Source organism: Pteropus medius, unplaced genomic scaffold (assembly GCF_902729225.1).
Source record: "Pteropus medius unplaced genomic scaffold, Ma_sr-lr_union100, whole genome shotgun sequence".
NCBI lineage: Eukaryota > Metazoa > Chordata > Mammalia > Chiroptera > Pteropodidae > Pteropus > Pteropus medius.
Window position 1 is genome coordinate 10,924,697 of NW_024350924.1, and position 19,121 is coordinate 10,943,817.

General features: G+C 50.8%; 1 protein-coding gene across 1 annotated transcript; it reads left to right on the plus strand.

Annotated features, from left to right (window-relative positions):
• Positions 1-307: 307 nt before the first annotated feature.
• PLEKHO1 (pleckstrin homology domain containing O1) lies at positions 308-10,365 on the plus strand. The gene is made up of 6 exons (XM_039841476.1): positions 308-470; positions 1,073-1,219; positions 5,526-5,666; positions 6,399-6,503; positions 6,799-6,900; positions 7,940-10,365. Exons 1-6 carry the CDS (start codon positions 441-443, stop codon positions 8,642-8,644), a joined length of 1,230 nt encoding a protein of 409 aa, XP_039697410.1. The 5' UTR covers positions 308-440; the 3' UTR covers positions 8,645-10,365.
• Positions 10,366-19,121: the final 8,756 nt, after the last annotated feature.

The following is a 19,121-nucleotide window of genomic DNA, read 5'->3' on the forward strand; positions in this document are numbered from 1 at the left end:
CACCTCTCGCTCGCCGGCGGTCTTAGTCGGGGTCTCGGGCCGGGCTGGGGTCTGTCTTCCTCGCCCTCACGACTCAGAAACAAAGGAGGGCGGGGGCGGGGGGCGCACGAGCCCGGGCTCCGCGACTCGCCCTTTGCTCGGGACTCGCAACGTCAGCGGCCGCCGGACCCGGGCGCGGGGCGCGGGGCGCGGGGCGCGGGCCGGGGCAGCGGCGGGGCCGGGCGGGCGCTGGGGGGCCCGGGCCGCGTGGGCGCGGGGATGCGGGGCTCCGAGGGGCGGGGAGCGGGCGTGCGCGTGTGTGCGAGCGCCGGGGAGGCCGGCCCTTAGTGTAACCGGAGCTACAAAGGAGGCGAGTCCGCCAGGGGGAGGGAGGGCGGAGCGGCGGCGCCGGGGGCATCTCCGCCACCCTCCCGGGAAGGAGCCCCTGGCCGCGGCGCGGCATGATGAAGAAGAACAATTCCGCCAAGAGGGTGAGTGCGCCGCGCCCGACTCGGGGCTGCGAGCGGCGGGGCGCCCCGCACGAGCCCCCCCGGACCCCGGACCCCGGACCCCGCGCCCTGCACGAGCCCCGCGGACCCCGCGCCCCGGACGCGCGGGCGGGGGTGGCCTCCAGTGTATTTATCTAGGTGGGGGGCGTCCGTTGGCGGAGTTTCCGCTCGACCCCCGGCCTCCCGTCCCCGGGGCGACCCGCAGCCTGTGCATCGCGCTCTGCGGCGGCGGGGACACAATGCGAAATGAAATCAAACGCGGTTGATCCGGCGCTGCGAGGACCGAGGCGGGGGGCGGGGTGAGGGCCGGGTGGCATCCGAAGGCCCCCGCGGCTCAGGCCCCTTCCTCCCGCGTCGCCGTTGTTTATTTGGGAGAAGGGGGAGGGGAGCGCAGGGGGAGAGTCCCTCCGAGTGGGGAACCTCTTATCGTAGGCAGCGGAGAGCGGACGTCGGGCTCCGGACCCCAGCCGGCGGCGGGCGGTCCCCGTAAAGGGGAGGGGGCGACGGAAGAGGGTCGCGAGGCTCGGAAAGGGGAGGAGAGCAGCTGGGATCACCAACCGCGCGTTCTCTTGCCCCCGCGGCAGGGGCCGCAGGATGGAAATCATCAGTCTGCACCGCCGGAGAAGGTCGGCTGGGTCCGGAAATTCTGCGGGAAAGGGATTTTCAGGGAGATTTGGAAGAACCGCTACGTGGTGCTGAAAGGGGACCAGCTCTACATCTCTGACAAGGAGGTGGGTGCCCTTTGCCTCTGACTCTCTTATCTCCTCGTATTCCCCACTCTGGCTTTCCACGGGGGGCTCATCTACCTCTCGTCTCCCCGTCACCTCACACCCCATTCTGTTCCAAAAGCAAGTTCAGCAGTCGAGTGAGTCTCTACCCCTCATCGAATCTGCAGAGAAAGGTCACCCGTTAGTGAGAAGATCTGAGTTAGAAGTTGAGTGTGCATCTTATTTCATGATTTTTCTTTGCAAATAAATATCTTACTACGATGATAACCCCATCCCAAGATGTCCCAAAAGTTCTTAAGTGTCCCCGGCTGCCCCCTACCCTATCCTAGCCTCTAGCTGAATGTAGGATTTTTTTCCTCTGCTATTGCTGCTGAAATACTTTGGGAACAGCAGCTTATTCTCCACCCCTTCCTGTCACCCCGACCCAGCCAGCCCCTCATTTCCTGTCTCTAGCAGGGGCACACACAGGTCGTAGCAGCTGCACAGCTGTCGGGAATCACAGAAAACACACGTACGCCCTGGTCAGTTTCACATGACCACAGGGAGAGTATTTGCGAGTGGCAGACAGTTATTTCTGGTGAAGCCAATGAACCAGTATGCTCTCTGTCCCCCCACCCTAACGCTAAAAAACCAACAAACAAACAGCAAGGAACTCCCTACCCTGTTTGTATCAGGAGAGAGAAAAACGAAGTTATGAACCCCTGTATGTCTCTATATCTTATGCCCTACAGTTAAAATGAAAACCACAGTCCACACTGGGTCAGAACCTCAGTCCAGACCATTGAATCCAGACTCTTCCCCCTTTGATCTCTAATGTTGGGATCAGTAACACATAGTAATATTGAGAAACTGAAATTGCCCTTCCATACGTTATAAGTCACTCCAGGCCTGGCCTCTGCGACTGTGTCAGCATAGTCTAGATGACTGTCCTGTGCTCCCCGGTAGGGTGGCCGTCACTCCCCCCATTCCGTGTTGCCTCGCCAGGGCTAACTGGGAAGTCTTCCCTGAGTTCTAACCTCTTCTGCTTTCTGCAGTAGACTATATCGAGGTAAAGAAATCCTTTTATGGTATTGAAACAGACCCACGAGCAGCCCTACAGAAAGTATTCTTCTGAACCGGACATCTGCTGAGACAGCTAGGGAACTAAGCTGTGCAGGGTGTCTAAACCTTGCTGTTTATGCTAAGCGGAGAATTGGTGATGGAGTGAGGCCAGAGGAAGACTTTGACAGGAGGATTTATTTTTAAGGGTCACCTCTGACCAATCCCAAATCCTACACAAAATTTTTCCACAATTTGCTAGCTTTCCATTAAAACAAAAAAGCACGTGTCAAAATGTTATCTCCTGTCTTCCCTGAACTTCATAATGGCAGGAAACTCTAGTGAGCAACCAGGGAGAGCTTCCTGCACTTGACAGGGGAACCTGAGAACAGTGAAAGGGTAGAAGGAACAAGACTTTTTTTTCATGTTTGTTTTTGTCCAAAGAATAGAGTCTGGGGGCGAGAGAGGGTGGGTGGTCCTTGTTTGCGGAGGAAGAGGTACGGAGATAGGGAACAGGATGGAATGACTTCAGCCTAGGATGTGTGCTGTCCTATGAGTCAGGAGCATCTGACTGGTCATGGGGACAACTGCTCCCTGCTAAGAAGAGCATAGGAAAAGAGGGACCAAGCCTACTGATACTGCTCTTCTTCGGAGCCAGTTTCCATGGGCGTGGGTCAGAGGACTCTAGGCTTTATTCTGTCCACTTCCCAAAAGGTCCAGAGCCAAGAGATGTCGGAATTTAAAAAAAGAAATGCCTAGTGTATGTTTGCAATTTACGTGTTAATGCAAGAAAATTCCCAACCTCTCCCCTAGAATTCGCAACAGCCTTTTTCCTTACTTCCCCTCACAAAGGCGGGGTCTGAAACCTGCAACTGTCTCCATCAAAGACTCCTTCTGTCTCTGTGTTGTTAACTGTTTTCCTCATTCTCAGTGGAAGGGCAACTTTTGGTCATGGGCTGATGTATGAGAGCAGAAACTAGACCTTAGGGAGACCTCATGGTAGAGGAAATTGGGTTCAGGGCATCTCTTTTGGCAAGTGTGAGAAAAATCCCTTTCTGTGGGCCAGGGACAAGGAATCAAGGGAAAGGAAGGGTTAACTTTGGAAGATGGGTCATTAACGAGGCCATTAGACAGAGGAAAACACTACAGTAGAGAACAAGGGCCTTGGAGCTGTCCATCTTCCCTGGAACGTAAGTCTCCCTGAGTGCCTCACTGCATCTTCTGCCCCTGCTCTTCCGAGGGCTCGACTCTGTCCATGCCTCCTGCTCCCCGGAGCTCCTTATCAGCTGTGTCCAAGCCAGCATATCCCCCTCCCTTCCCTTCCTCTCCCTTTCCTTCCCTCCCTTCTCCTAAGGAAGACAGAACAAGTAACTCTCTTCCCCTGGCTACATACACACGCCCAGTGCTTTCCTCTCCAAGATTTCTGGCCTCTGCCGATAGTCTCAACTCTGAGGAAGGAGGGGGAGAGGAGCAGTGATGCATCATCCTACATCCTTGCCCATGTTTCTGGGAATTGTCCTTGGACACCCCTTGCCAGCGTCTTGTCCACGTCCACCCACAATCCTTCAAGGGCTCTGGTCCCGTCCCAGCCCGAAGCTGAGGAGCCCTGGAGAGGGGAGGGCCCTGGAGGAGCCAAGCCCTGCGGAAACAGTGGCTGTGTGAGCAGCCATTCACTGGCATGGGCTGCATGACCAGCTCTCACCTCTGTCAGCGCCCTGGGTCCAGCAGCAAGTCAGAAGGATGGGCAGACACAAGGGCAGAAATGGGCTGGGGATGGAAGAGAGAACCACTTCCCCACTTCAAGGCTGACAAGAACCGGCAGGATCGATGAAGTCACCTCCACACATACTATTCCTATTTCAGAGCTTGGCAAGTGGAGACTCTTTTGTGAAATAATTCCAGTCAGGGAGAATGGATGCCTTCCAAAGAAGACATGAGGCTACTTTTATCTGTTTAGTTTTAACAAGGCAAGTGCTGGTGGTTTTCATCTCTCATCTCAAGAAAACAGGACCCACTCGTTCCCAGGGCCTTCCACCTCCAGGCTCCAGCAGCGGAGGGGAGAAGCTTGCTAGTCACAGGCAACTCCTGGGCCAGCGATGGCTCTCTCCTCCTGCAAGCTGCTGTCCTCCAGACAGTCCGTGAGCCACAGCTGCCGAGCACCAGGGCTGTGGGGAACAGCTTACGAGAGAGGAAACAAAACTCCCGAGGTTAAAAACGGACCTTGGAAGAAATGTTATTGGGACTTGCTTTGTGGCACTCAGAAAATGCTGGTCGGGGTTAGAGGATGTAGATAGACTTGTAGTCTCTGGTTAGACGTTCAGCCAGACAGTTAAGAGCCAAGTGCTGGACAAATCTGCTAAGGCTAGAACCAGGGTGCGAGATAGATACTGCAAGCAGGAAGGGCTAAGGGTAGACACAGGGAAGAACTGCCTGGCAGTAAGAGGACTTAGGCTCTCAAAATGGAATCAAGGAAACAGGTAACAGAATACTTTTTCCCAAGTCTGAAATTTAGTCCTCCAGGGAGAGTGTAAGTGCATCTTCGCCCAGAGAGAGGTGGAGGATAGAAATGGCTTTTCAAACCTGGCAGAGCTAGGTTTACGCGGGGCTGTCACAGCACCTTAGAGGGAGGCAGGAGGGGTAGGAGCCACAGGTGTATTTTCCAGCTTGTCTGAACAAACTGAACGCAGAGGGCGGCTGTTCCTGCGGTGCTGACACTCCTGAAATGAAGGAGGTAGATGACTCTCTTTCTAGAGAGTATATCTGAGGAGAGAGCCAGGTGGGGTGAGAAAGACACAACATGACATGATGGGGGAGACCAGAGGCAGCCCTTCGTGGCCTCCAGACATCACCTGATGTTGGCTCTGCCTTCATCTCCTCCCTGTGGACAGTCAAGGGCCATCCAGGTCTTGCTGACTTCAGGAAGACAGGATTAACCTATTAGCCATGTAAGCCATGTTCTTTGAAGGGCAAAGCGGGCGTCATGATGAAGGGAGACATACTGGGGCTTTGGAAACGGGACCGTGGCTAAGGAGAGTGCAGAGAAGGGTTTTGACCGGAAACCCACCTAAGGAGTCAGTACTTGGGGGCTGCCCCAGTGCTGTCCCTTGCTGTCGGGCCTTGGTGGCCCTGGGTAGGACAGCCCTTTCCTGTCCTGTCAGCCATCCCTTCAACTCAGGCTTCCTCTGGTTCCCAAGACCACTCTAAATTAATAATTTGGGGGAAGGGACTAAGTAATTTTATCCTCATCACCTCACCTCCACCCCTCCCCTAGGTGAAAGATGAGAAAAATATTCAAGAGGTGTTCGACCTGAGTGACTATGAGAAGTGTGAAGAGCTCCGGAAATCCAAGAGCAGGAGCAAGAAAAACCATAGCAAGTTTACTCTTGCCCACTCCAAGCAGCCCGGTAACACGGTATGCTTCTGCCACCTGCGCCACTGGGCCACCGGGTCGGGAGTGAGGGGCACGGGAGAACACCTTCCGCCCCTCGGTTCTTCCTCTCAGCTCACTTGGCCCAGCGGCCCTGGATTATTGGTCTCTGCTGGATTTCATTATTTAACCTGAGAATATTGTGGCCATTTCCTTTCCTCCAGGCAAGCCAGCCTTCAAACAAAGGTTCTCTCTCTCTCTCTCTGTCTCTCTGTCTCTCTGTCTCTGTCTCTGTCTCTCTCTCTTTCTCTTTCTCTCCCGCCCCACCTTGTGTGAGCAAATGTCCTGTATGCACATGCACACACACACGCACATCTCTTGGGAGAAAATCACTTTTCCCTATACTTTGATAGGTGGTTCGATTTCTGAATCGAATTTCTCTGAAGGAACCATTCCTATCACATTCTATTTCAAACAGTCAAAGGTCTCTATTTTAGTACCATCCTTTACCAAACCTCCTCTAATTATCTCCAGTGCCATATTAATATCCACTGCTCTTCTTTGCTCTTCCTTGCTCATTGCTAAAACAACATCCAAGCTATGGTATTTTGCAGAAATAGAGGCTGGTTTCCTTAAGTTATGGATGACTCTGGAAGCAAACTCTCTCCTTCCAGGAGCTGGGTCTAAGAGAATGAAATTATGATTTCTTATTTCTTTGCTACCAAGGTGAGGTCCCAACTCTAAAACTTTGGTGAAACAAGACTCTTCCCCTCATAGGCACCCAACCTGATCTTCCTGGCGGTGAGTCCGGAAGAGAAGGAGTCTTGGATCAGTGCCCTGAGCTCCGCCATCACCAGAGCCAAGAACCGCGTCTTGGATGAGGTCGGGGGCTCGCTGTCGGGGGGTGACTGGGGCAAGGGGATAACTCCCTTTGGAAAACCCTCTTCTCTTTCTGCCAGCTCCCCTTTCCCTGTTCTATAATGCATGGGCCAACCTTGGGCTCACCGGAGGAGGCCCTGCCCTGCGTAGTCACTAAGCCCCTTGCCCATGGATTTGCTCAGAAGCAATTCACATAGGGAGTTTATTTCCCAGTCCAGGCGTGTTCTACTCCCGGGGATGCAGGGGTGGGACAGAGTCTCCAAAGAGCACTCATGACTCACATAGTACTTCTCTTCAGGTCACCGTTGAAGAGGACAGCTATCTCGCCCACCCCACTCGAGACAGGGCAAAAATCCAACACTCCCGCCGCCCCCCAACTCGGGGACACCTAATGGCCGTGGTATGTAAGACCGTAAGAAAGTAGAAATTGCTGAAGGCCCAATTCCATGTCCATCTCAGACAGGGCTGTATCTCAGAGAGCCCACCAGAGACATTTGTGATGCCCAGGTCAAAGGCTGGGGGAAGTCCCTCCACCCTGCCCCCCTGCCTGAGTCCTCCAATTCAAAAGTATTTGTTCAGCAGGTACTGAGTTTAAAAGTCCCTGCCCTCCATAAATTACTGTCCCTCTGGGAAAATGAGACATACCCACAGGGAAAGCAAAAAGGCAGTAGAAGCTACTGTCTGGTGGCCGGCTGTCCTGACATTCCACAGGCATTCAGGGGAGGAATCATCACAGGGAACCACCGTACAGAGTAGAGTGGTGGTGGCTTCTTCCTAAGCCTCTAGGGAAAGGGATGGTAGAAAGAACACAGGCTTTGACAGACCAAGGTGGAACCCAGCTGTGCAGTTTACGCTCATGATGCCCTGAAGCTGTACCGTGGGCAGTAATTACGCCTGCAGCAGGGCAGCGATGAGGAATGACCGAAATGTGTGTCCATACATCTGACGTTCTCAATACGCTTCTTACTTTTTTTTTAAATTACAGTATTCCAGAGACTGGAGAACAAGTTTTATTACAAGCCAAGGGGTTCTGAGTTCCCAGCAGCAGAGGGGGTTAGGCGTACGGCTCGGGGAATGCAGAGGGAAGAGGACAGTTACTGTGCTGTGTGGAGCATCCTGTCCGTGTCAAACTCAGTTTGGTGCTTAGAGTTGACGATACAGAGGAAGATGACTCTCTTCAGGAAGTTCTTAGTAAAGTGGAGAACATGGGTAATAAATAGGAGAAATCACTTTAAATCACAGAAAAATAAAGAAATAAGTTCAAATCACTATCCAAGGAATAAGCGGTAGCACCTAGAGTTGAAATAGCAGCTAGAAAGAGGCTCTTCAGGAGGGCGGGCTTCTCATTGGGGAAAGCATGAGGAAAACGACCATGGTCACGCCTGAAATGCCCTCCGATGACAGTGTGCCCCCTCCATTCCTGCCCTCTCCCCCTCCAGGCTTCGACCTCTACCTCGGATGGGATGCTGACCTTGGACCTGATCCAAGAGGAAGACCCTTCCCCTGAGGAGCCAACCTCTTGTGCCGAGAGCTTTCGGGTTGACCTGGACAAGTCTGTGGCCCAGCTGGCGGGCAGCCGGCGGAGAGCTGACTCAGACCGTATCCAGCCCTCCGCAGACCGGGCGGGCGGCCTGCCCCGACCTTGGCAGAAGCCAGACAAGGGGGCCACCTACACCCCCCAGGCACCCAAGAAGTTGACGCCTGCAGAGAAAGGCCGCTGTGCCTCCTTGGAGGAGATCCTGTCTCAGCGGGACACTGCCCCAGCTTGCACCCTCCAACTGCGGGCCGAGGATCCCCCAACCCTCATCCCTCCCCACCCGGGGCAGCTGTCCCGGATCCAGGACCTGGTAGCAAGGAAACTGGAGAAGACTCAGGAGCTGTTGGCAGAGGTTCAGGGACTGGGAGATGGGAAGCGAAAGGCCAAGGACCCCCCTCGGTCTCCTCCCGACTCTGAGTCAGAGCAGCTGCTGCTGGAGACAGAGCGGCTGCTGGGAGAGGCGTCATCGAACTGGAGTCAGGCGAAGAGGGTGCTGCAGGAAGTCAGGGAGCTGAGGGACCTGTACAGACAGATGGACCTGCAGACCCCCGACCCCCACCTCAGACAGACCACCCAGCACAGTCAGTACCGGAAGAGCCTAATGTGAAGGAATGGGACAGGGTCTGGAACTTGTGGGTGACGCACAGACTCCTATCTCCAACTGTTGCAGCATAAAGCTTTTTTATTTACCTCAGTCAAAAAAAAACAAAAAACGAAACAAAAACACAATCAGACTTGTTGCTCTTGCTGATGCCCGGCCCTCCTGCAACCCCCTTTCCCAACCCCCTTTCCTTCTTCACCCCACCTCCATCACTCTGAGACCTAAATTGCCTCTGATGTGAGCAGGTGACCCCTACAGCAGTATGAAAAAGCTTCCCCCGGACAGAGAGAAAGGGAAACAAAGGCACAGTCTGACCGTTTCACATGCTCCGGCCCTCTGAGGCGTAGTGGGGAGCACACTGCTGCCCCCAGGGACGGGTACAGGCTGCTCAGTCTGGGAGGGGCGTGTTTTATGTCCCATTCCAGGTTTTCAATCTGAGGGTGAAATTTCAGCTCTAGCTCCAAGGATGTGGGAGCCAGTGAGTGCCACCTGTCCACACACACGTTAGTGGAACATCCCAGCCGCGAGCATTTGGGGAATTGAATCTTCCCCGCCCCACCCAGCTTCTTGCTCACAGCAGAGCCTGATGGAGACTGAGCTGCCCAGCTCTCTTAGTTGATGGGTTTCCTCCCTCCATTTCCACACCCTTCCCAGCACGGACTCAAAGGTACAATGCGGACGGACGGGGCTGGTTTGGTCAACTGGCTGGAGGCCTAGCGCAGGGGGACCAAGGACAGCTGACCCCTCAGAAGAACCAGACTCAGAATGAAACTGATTTGTGATGCAAGCTGGGTCAGATGAAGGGGAAAACCGAACATGTGCCCAGGTTCCTCTTTCGGCCAAGCTGGGTTTCCTGTAGCCTCTCCTTCCTCAAACCTCTTCTAACACTAATCAAGCCCCAGCTTCAGAAAAACATCTTTATGCTTTGCCACCAGCCTCCTGACCCCCTGTGGAGTTGCCAAGCTCCCCCTGCATCCTTGTGTGTGTGGCAGATGGTACACACCTCATCTTATTTGTTTGCTTCTTTCTTCTGAAGCATCTAAGCTTGGGGTCAGTGGCAGTGAGAGGGCCCAGAGAACTGCGAAGGCAAGGTAGGAGTGACTTCTGGAAAGAAGGGGACAGAGCCTCATGAACCAAGTGAGTGAAAGGTTAAAAAACACTGACATGTCCCCGTGGCTGGCTTAACCTGCCTCCCTAAGTCTCTTGCCTCCGAGGGCCAAGGCCTAGAGCTTCCCTGGGGGGTGAGGGGAGAAGGGGGAGAAAATGGGGACAAATTGCCTGTAGATCCTGGCAGGAGGCTGCCCTAATGTGACATACAGGAAGGTGGGGTCAGAGGAACAGAAGGAAAATCTTCAATTCTCATTTGCTCTGACATTGCTCCCACAACCCACGAAAGCAAGACAGGACCTCCCCAAGCTCCACGTCCCTAGGAAGAGAGCCCCACTCTCGTCACCCGCCGTTTACACTCGTGATGATGTCCTTAGATCGAGCCCGTAGTTTTCTACGAGTCTTTTCCCCAAGGAACGTATCTGCTAAGGAGTAAGGGAGGAGTGTTACCTAAATAAATATCATCCCCAGGGGTTCCTGAGCTAGCAGGAGAGGGATTCTGCGTCTTCAGACTTCGTGGCCCCCGAGCAGGCTTCACTCTTAGACTCTACACAAGGTCAGCACAACCACCCATTGTCATAAATACTGAAAGTCTAGATTAAAATTATATTTTCTTGTTATAGGTTTGTATCTTTGTATTAATTTTATTTTACCAGCATTATCCCTTTTATCTCTTTTTCTTCCTTGTCGTTCCCACATAACGAAGAAAAAGACATAAGCAAGAATGGCATGTATATCCCAACATGCCATTTATCTGTGGCTCCCAGGGGAGCTAGGAGATGGAGGGAGACACTGGAGGAGAATGACAGGTGGGGGGAAGCAGAAAAGAAGGATCCAGGACCCTAGGAGACCAAGAGCTGGGCACTGGACTCCTTGGGTCTTCAGGCATCAGAACCAGAACACGAGGTGGCAAAATGAGCCCAGCTTTGGAACCAGACAGATCTGGGTTCAGACCCTCAGTAGTTACGAGGCCCTGGGCAGGGCACAAGCCTTCCGAGTGTCAGTTTTCCCATCTGCAAAATGGAGTTATTGTTGGACGGGTAAAGACAACCTACGGAAAATGCCTGACAGTTGACAAATGGCTGCGGGCACTGAGTGAAGGGCGGCTGTGGCTGCTGCAGCTGCTTTTATTAGTTTGACTCTGGGCTGTGAACAGCTAGCTCAGGTGGCAGGAGTCCGGTCTGAATGAGGCCTAGGGCATGCGGTTAATCCCTGTCACTTTGTTCTAGTCCGTGTTCTGATCCAGTCCACAGGCTGTGCCCACAACCTCTCCTTCAAGGACAGAGTGTCAGGTGCTGTGCTAAAGGCCAGAGATAGAAGGGAAGAGCATGAAAAATTCTTTTCTTCAAGAATTTCAGAGCTAAGCACAAAGCCAGGCTTCCCACTAGAAAAACAGCTCAAATTGTCCCCTGAAGGTGGGCCACTGGTATGATTTCTGTTAACAAAGAATGAGCACAGGCACTGTGACTGGAGGACAATAATGCTGTCACTCTAGCCTCCCCCCTCCTCCCAGCACCTCTTTCCTCCCTCCATTCCAGTTCCTTTACCTGCAACATTTCCCTCCCTCTCCAGGTCACGGTCGCCATGTTCTGGGGTAAGTGGGTAGATTGGGGGGTGTGGGGCGACTTGCTTGCTACACAGTCACCAGTGGACCTTTTTCAGGATGTATATTTATTCTTCCTCCCCTCCTCTCTCCCAACAACTTTGCTATATTCTCTTACACAGATGAACTGGAAAAGGGAGGCCCTAAAATGGAGAGGTGAGGGAATCCAGGACAAAGAATTGAAAGGGGGAGAAGGGTAGAGACAGGTGGAAAAACGAATGCCATTTCATATTTCACTAACGTATTTCTCAACCTTTCCTGTTCTTCCCCATTAAATTGTTAAGTAGGGGTTTAAGGAACAGATGCGGGTTTGGGGAACAATCCTGGTCTTGCTCCAATGGAAGGATGTCTGAGGTGCTGCCCTGGAAAGCAGATGAGTTAATTCGCATGCTATTTCCCTATTTCCAAAGGATAGCTGTAGGTTGTTTAGGGGGAAAAGAAAAGGTAGGGTGGGACCCACAAGTTTCTCTAACTCCCGCTCCAGCCTTCATAAGCCATGCCGTGCTAAGCCTAGCTCTGACCCTGGGAAAATAGCTCTCTCCCAAGTTCTCTGCCAATGGTAGATTCTACCTCATTCCCCTCCAAAACCAGTCCCAAAGAATCTCGCCCCTTTCTTAACGTCACAGGCAAGCGGACCAGCCCCATTCTGCACCCTCGGGGCTCAGCTACAGCCCCCTCCCCCTCCTCACCCATCTCCTTGCCTGGTTCATTTCTTTTTCTGCTTTCTTCCTACCTCCCAGTCTCCCAACAACAGCAGCCAATCCCCAGCCCGCTTGAGAGCCACACCATATATGGAGAGGTTGGAAAGAAACCCGAGTAAATGTGGGAGGGAACACCACACACACACACACACACACACACACACACACACACACACACACACACGAGTTTGAGTGTCTTTCAGCACATGACCCTGCGTCTATTTGTATGAGGGTATGACACCAGTCCCACCGTCCCCTGTCCCTGGTTCACCCCACCCACAGAATAAGGAATCTGTTTGCTATTCCCTGCCTGCATTCATGCCCCCTGAGACCACCACTCCAACCAGTTGCCTCTGACCTAGATTCTCTGTACTAATTACAAACCTAACGAGATCTAACAAACACCTATAGCTGAGACCCTCGAGGTCAATTAGTGCAACCCAGCTCAGCTCAGGAAAGGAGCATTGGAGCCAGAAACTCCTGTGCATGCCTCACCCCAACCCGACCCAACCCTGGGCTTTGAAGCAGGCATGGAGAGAATGCAAAAATTGACAGGACCAATTTAAAAATAGAGCCTTGGAGAATTAACAAGTGTGGGGAGAACTGTGTTAAGGTTGGGGAGCATGTAGGGAATACAGATTCCCGACTCTTCCTAAGTTATTAGGCAGGTGAAAGTTGGTGCAGCTACAGAAACGAGAGCCTTAGGTGGTGTTCATTTTCGTAAAGACAGTATGGAGAAGAGTAACTCACAGAAGAGCAGGCAGCACTGGAACTTTTGGTCTGCAGCAGCCTCCAACTCTTAATTCACCCTCCTCTTTGCTTCCCGTTTTGGACAAGTTGGGGTGATCTCCTCCATCGTTCCTGCTGGTTTAGAATCACTCTAAAAACCACCTTTCTTTCAGAAATAGTGGACTCTACCTCGTCCTTGCTTTTCTCTCTTCCACATATTAAAACCATGACAGCAAACAGCCCCTTTCTCCCAAGAAACACAAAAAATGTAAAATAGGGGTGATCAGGTTTGGGTTTACAAAGTACTGTCAGACACTTTGAGGTGATGCCCAAATTACTGTCTTCTAGATGAAGAATGAGGAGAAGTGGGTAGAAGTGGTAGCAGTGGGAATCTGGCTGCTTTTGTAAAGCTTTCCTAGCCGGCAGCAAATGCAATACAACAAAAAGAAGATGGTGCCTTGGTCCCCATTTTCCTGGGTTCCTTTCTTTAGGTGACAAAACAATGCATTGGAATGGTTTCCTGATGTACGTTCTCTACATGCAGGCCAGCTGTCCTAACACCATCCCTAACGCCTGCAGCTCTACTGTGGTGGGAGGGGAAGCAGAGAGCTAGTGGAATGTTCTATGCCCACATGGGGAAGTAGACCTGGGGCCACTACAAGAATGGAATTTTCACCGAGCTCTGGCTGCAGAGAGCCGCACTCTGCAAGCACCTTGCCTTGTCCACAGTCCAGACCCTACACAGAAACCAGGAACCTGGGGTGGTGGGGGGCGGGCGGGGAAGAGGGGCAAGACGATTCACATAAGCATCATGTCTGTATGCTGATAACTTCCAAATTTACTTCCCTGGCCTGAACCCCGCTCTTGGATCAAGGCACGTACAGCCAAGTGCCTGACTGATATCTCTACTTGTGTATCTAACAGGCATCTTAAACTTCACATAAGTGTGGTAGATCTTTAAATAACAATCCTCAGTGAATCAGCCTCCCTCCATGTTCTTTTGCAATGCGAGTTTACTGCTCCTCCGACTTTTAAGGCATTGCTGTTTCTCTGACAGCCATTTGAATCTTGATTTGCTTTGTGACTTGCTTTGGCCAATAGAACCATTGTGTAAGTTCCAGAGCTTAGGCCCTAAGAGGTCTTGCAGTTTCCTCACTGGCCCTCTTAAAAGTCAGCTGCATGTAAGAAGCCTGGGCTAGCATCCTTGAAGATGTGTGTTCACATGGAAAAAGAGGCCCCGGAATCACATGGAACCATCCCAACATTCAAGCCTCTAGGCAAACAAAAGTCAAAGGCAGCACAACCAGCAAAATGAGAAGACTAACCATCCAGTTAACCCACAGAACTGTGAGAAATTAATAAATCGTTGTTGTCTTAAGCCACTAAGCTTTAGGGTGATTTGTCATTCAGCGGTGGACACAAACAGAAATCAATACATAGAAGTGGGATACCGCCATAATTAAAACCTAAAACACGTGGCATTGACTCTGGGACCAGGCAGCAGACAGAGGTTAAAAGAGCAGCAAGAAGACTATAAGTAGAGGCTGGATAAACAAGGAAGAAATTGCAATTGGACACTGGAAAGGATCACTGTCATACAGTGGGGGATAATTTATGAAATGGGCACCTGTTGTACTTAAGATAGAAAATGTACCTACTGAACTTGTTGGAGGTGGGGAAGGAGATTTCCAGGCAGAATGCTGGAAGTACCAACAAGCCTTTCTCAGCTGTAGATGATAAGGTATTGCAAGAGAAAGGAACCAAAGAAGGACTATTCAATTGGCAAGAAAAATTTGAAAGAAAAATAATACAGACGGAAACAGTTTCCAGCCAGAAAATTTTTCACCAGTGGTAACTTAAGAGAATGATTGGACAGCAGGGACTCACCCTGGCCGGTGAAATGACTCAGGGATTTGAAAAGTGCAGGGCAACAACTCACACAAGGACAATGGAATTGGCTGATTGTTACGCAACTGTTGGCATTTTACAGAGATAAGGAAAAGCAGTTACCAAACAATTGAAACTAAGTGTGAAAGCTAGAGAGGCTTTTTTGGTAGCTTACAAAGAGGTCCTTATCTCCTGCAGCAGGACAGTAGTAAAGCATGAAGATCCAACTCAGAAATTAATAGAGATCAAAGCTTCAAAAACAAACTTTCAACTGAGGTGGGTAGCTAGAAACTTCAGCCGAGGTAGATCCGTCATGCCAAAGTCAGGGCTCTGGTTGAGAAAACCTAGACTGGAACCTTGACACATGGAATGGGGACATCTGGTGCCTTTGGATGGTGGACATCCCTGAAAATGTTGGTTTTCCATATAAAGGTAGCCCACCCCTCCCCATTAAGAGCCAGCACTACCTGCCCCCCAAGAAAGACGATGCAGAAACTCCTCCCTAAAAGGTGACAGGGATCAGGATCTGCCCCTGTCTCCTCTTCTGGCTCCCAGGATGATAACAAGGGCCAAATTACAGAAAATCCAGCCAAAAACATGTTGGACCACATAAGGGAGAGAAGGAGCTAAAACCGAGCATGTACGAGCAGGAGCGGAGAGGCTGCTGTAGACTGGATTTTGAATGTGCTTGCTCAAGGGTACAAGAATATGAAACTGAATAAGAAAGAGTTTATTAACTTGGGGGCACTCTCTTGGGATGTGGGGTTACACTCCAGCAAGGCCCCCTGGGATGGTTCAAATGTGTTTTCAGTGCTCCCACAAGCCTGGAAAAAGTGATGGTCTACATTGAGCAGATGTGAAATGGCTGAATTGCCACATCGGACAGTAGAGGAAAGGATTGAAAAGCTTAGGGAGTGGACACGCGGGGATGGCTCTAGTATAGGAAGACCACCATAGGATTAAGTGCCATGGAAGATCTAGAAGACACGCCATTCACTATAGCCATTAGGAGCATGCTGGTGAGAGTGGCACCAGAATCACTACTCAGTGGTGGCTCTCCTCTCCAGCCCAGGGATGAAGGGAAGAGAGGAAATCACAGAACTGGGATCACTGATTGCAATGGATGTAATCAACTCCCTTCTCCACTGCCATCAGTAGAGGCCAGGAGGCAACAACATAAGCCAGAGGGTCACAATTATCTTAATGACCAGCAAGGTTGAAGGGCCAGCCAAGGGGGCTTGACCCACAGAAAACTGGGATGGTTAATAAAACATGATGTCCCTAGGGACAAAATAGATGGGCATCCCACAATAGAGAGCATTGTTTAATATATATAATCAAAAGAATACAAGACAAGATGAGCAGGAGGTTGAGCACTGTTGCCTCAACAAAACAAAAAAGCATGATCCCTTGATGTGGAGAAATTGAAACCTTTGTGCGCTGTTGGTGGGAATGTAAAATGGTACAGCCACCATGGAAAACAGTGTGGCAGTTCCTCAAAAAGAAAAATAAAAACAGAATTACCATATGACCCAACAATTCCACTCTTGGCATATTTCCAAAGGAACTGAAAGCAGGATCTTGAAGAGGAATTTCCATACCCAAGTTCATAGCAGCATTATTCTCAATGGACCAGAGGTGGAAGCAACTCAGGTGTCCATCAAAGGACTAATGAATAAATAAAATGTGGTACATACATACAATGGAATACTATTCAGCCTTAAATGGAATAAAAACCTTGTCATGTACTACAACATGGATGAACCTTGAGGACATTATGCTAAGTGAAGTAAGCCAGTCACAAAAGACTGTATGATTCCACTTGTCTGAGGTATACAAAGCAGTCAAATTCATAGAAACAGAAAGTAGAATGGTGGTTTGCCAAGGGCCGGAGGGAAGGGGAAATGGGAGTTATTTTTTTAGTGGGTACAGAGTTTCAGTTTTGCAAAATGAAAAAGTTTTGGAGCTGGGTTGCAAAACTTGTGAATATGCTTAACACTACTGAATTGTACACGTAAAAATGGTTAAGACGATAAATTTTATGTTACGTGTTATTTACCACGGTTAAAAATATTTTTTTAATCGCTTTGAAAAAGGTCATGATTCTTTGCCCAGTTCTTAGACTCGAACTGTTTTCAGACCTGAAATCTACTGAATGGAAAAGTGGCCAAGTCCCCAAGAGGAAAGACCCAGCAAAATCACAGCAAGTACGTCTATAATAATTCCACCAGTCCTTCTCCCAAAGGGATTCACAGTCACTTACCCGGGTGATTGTAAACTAGGGGAGGGAAATATCCAGTAGAAGACAGGGTTTGAAATGATACTGATATTCAGAGGCCTGAGGTGTCTGTGGACACCCATCAGGGATGGGATGTAAGCCAGGTCAAAATGGAATTCTGGCTGAAGTCTACCTTACAGTGGTTCCACTGGGTCCATGGCCCCACCTGGTGGTCACTGCCCCAGTCCCTGAATGTGTAACTGGGACTGACATATTTGGCAGTTGGAAAAGCCCCCACATTGGGTCTTTGGTTTATGTGATAAGAGCTGTCACAGTGGGGAAGGTCAAATGGAAGCCTCTGAAACTGTACCCCTCTCCATACTCCCCATCCTCCAGACAAAATAGTAAGTAAAAACACAATATCCCATTTTAGAGGCAAGACAGAAATCAGTGCCACCCTTAAGAAGCTCAAGGATGCAGGGATACTGGTCTCTATCACACCTCTGTTTAATTCACCTGTATGCAGGAAACAGAGGGGTCCTGGACAGTGACTGCAGACTACTGTCAGCCCAGTGAGATGTGATGTCATTGCTAAAGCACATAAATATGGATTCAAGTACATCACATGTGGCCACTAACTTAGCAAATGCATTCTTCACCCCAGTCAGGAAAGAGGATCAGAAAGCGCATTCACCTAGTTTTCCCCCCAGGCTCCAGTAACTCTTCCAATCTATGTCATGATGTATTCAGAAAAGATCTAGCCCATCTGGACAGCCCACAAAATACCACAGTAACATTATGACATTATACTTATTGGGGAGAATGAGCGAGAGGTGGCTAGTACCTGGAAGCCTTGGTAAGACACACATGCTCAAGAGGGTGGGATATAAACTCTATGAAGATTCAGGGAGCTTCTCCTTCATTAAATTTGGGGGTTCCAGTTGTCAGGGGTGTGCTAGGACATCCCTTCTAAAGAAAAGCCAAATTGCAGCATCTTCCATCCACAAAGAAGGAAACACAATGCCTGGTGGACCTCTTCGGTCTGGAGACAACATGTTCCACACCTGGGCATACTGCTCCAGCCCATATGCTGGGTGACATGCAAGGTGATGGCTCCGAGTGGGGCCCAAGGCAGGGATATCGAGCCTGAGCAGCAAAAGCAGGAAGAGCAGCTACTACACAACGGAGTATGTATGGGACTAAGGTAACCCACTTGGCCGCCTCTTTGCACTCTGTTGCCTAAATGTGACACGAATGGCCAGCTCAGCCCAGCCTGTGAAGATTAAGGCTATCAGGGGCTCAGACCTCCTCAAGAATAAGCATTTGGGTCACGCCACCAGATAATCCGCCAAGTCGAGCAGAGAGGAAGAGTGGCATGTAGAGTGGATACTGGAGCAGAGAGACACAGTAAGTTACCAGTCGCAGCCCCAAGACCAGCCACAGCAGCAGCCTGTGGTTACCCCTGGCCCTCCCTTTTCTAAGTCCCTGTGGGAAGAGGGCTCCCTGGAACCCTGCAGGAGCTATCCCCTCCCGTGCGGGTAGAGAAGTGGCCAGGGAGGTGCTAATTAGCTGCATGGAGCACAGTCAGCCGACAGCTTCCAACTGTTAGCACCTTCAGGCTGAAGTCTACCTTACAGTGGTAGACTTCAAGGTCTGACTCAGTTTTTGAAACAAAGACAGCGCAGCGTGAGGGGTCTGGACATTTCTGCCCAATGGGAACTCCTCCCATGGATGGCTTTGCTCTGGAGTTCCCCAGTGGATTGCCCAAGATTTTATCTGCATTTCAGTCTGAGGCGCCCCCTGCTGGATCCTGCTTCCTCTCTCCTTTCCTTTCATAGGCATCATCCCCCTCTTCCACCTCTTACATTTCTGACTCCTCAGCACCTGCTTCCCAGAGAACCCAACTGACATCCCCTTTCTTCCTCCTGCCCTCCTCACTGCTGATGTCTAATCCATCAGCAAGTCTTTTCGGGTCCACCTTAAAGCATGTCTAGAATCTGACCATTTTTCTGCCTCTCTTCTGCCAGGCCCTCAACGGAACGGTCCACACAGTCTCCTGATGGCCTCTCTTCGTGCGTCTCCTCGTCCCCACTCAGCAGCTGGAATGTCTTCTTAAAGCAATCATGTCACTTGCCTACTAGAAACCATCCGAGTTTCACGTCCCTCTTAAAATAAAAATCCAAACTCCTTTCCATGGCAAATAAGGCTGTTTGTCATCTCACCCACGCACATCCTCAC

Excerpts from the sequence above, each read along its gene's own strand:
- PLEKHO1 (XM_039841476.1), top strand. The coding sequence starts at position 441 with ATGATGAAGAAGAACAATTCCGCCAAGAGG. Across the intron at positions 471-1,072 it reads AGAACAATTCCGCCAAGAGG|GGGCCGCAGGATGGAAATCA; the intron begins GTGAGTGCGCCG and ends CCCCCGCGGCAG. Across the intron at positions 5,667-6,398 it reads CCAAGCAGCCCGGTAACACG|GCACCCAACCTGATCTTCCT; the intron begins GTATGCTTCTGC and ends TTCCCCTCATAG.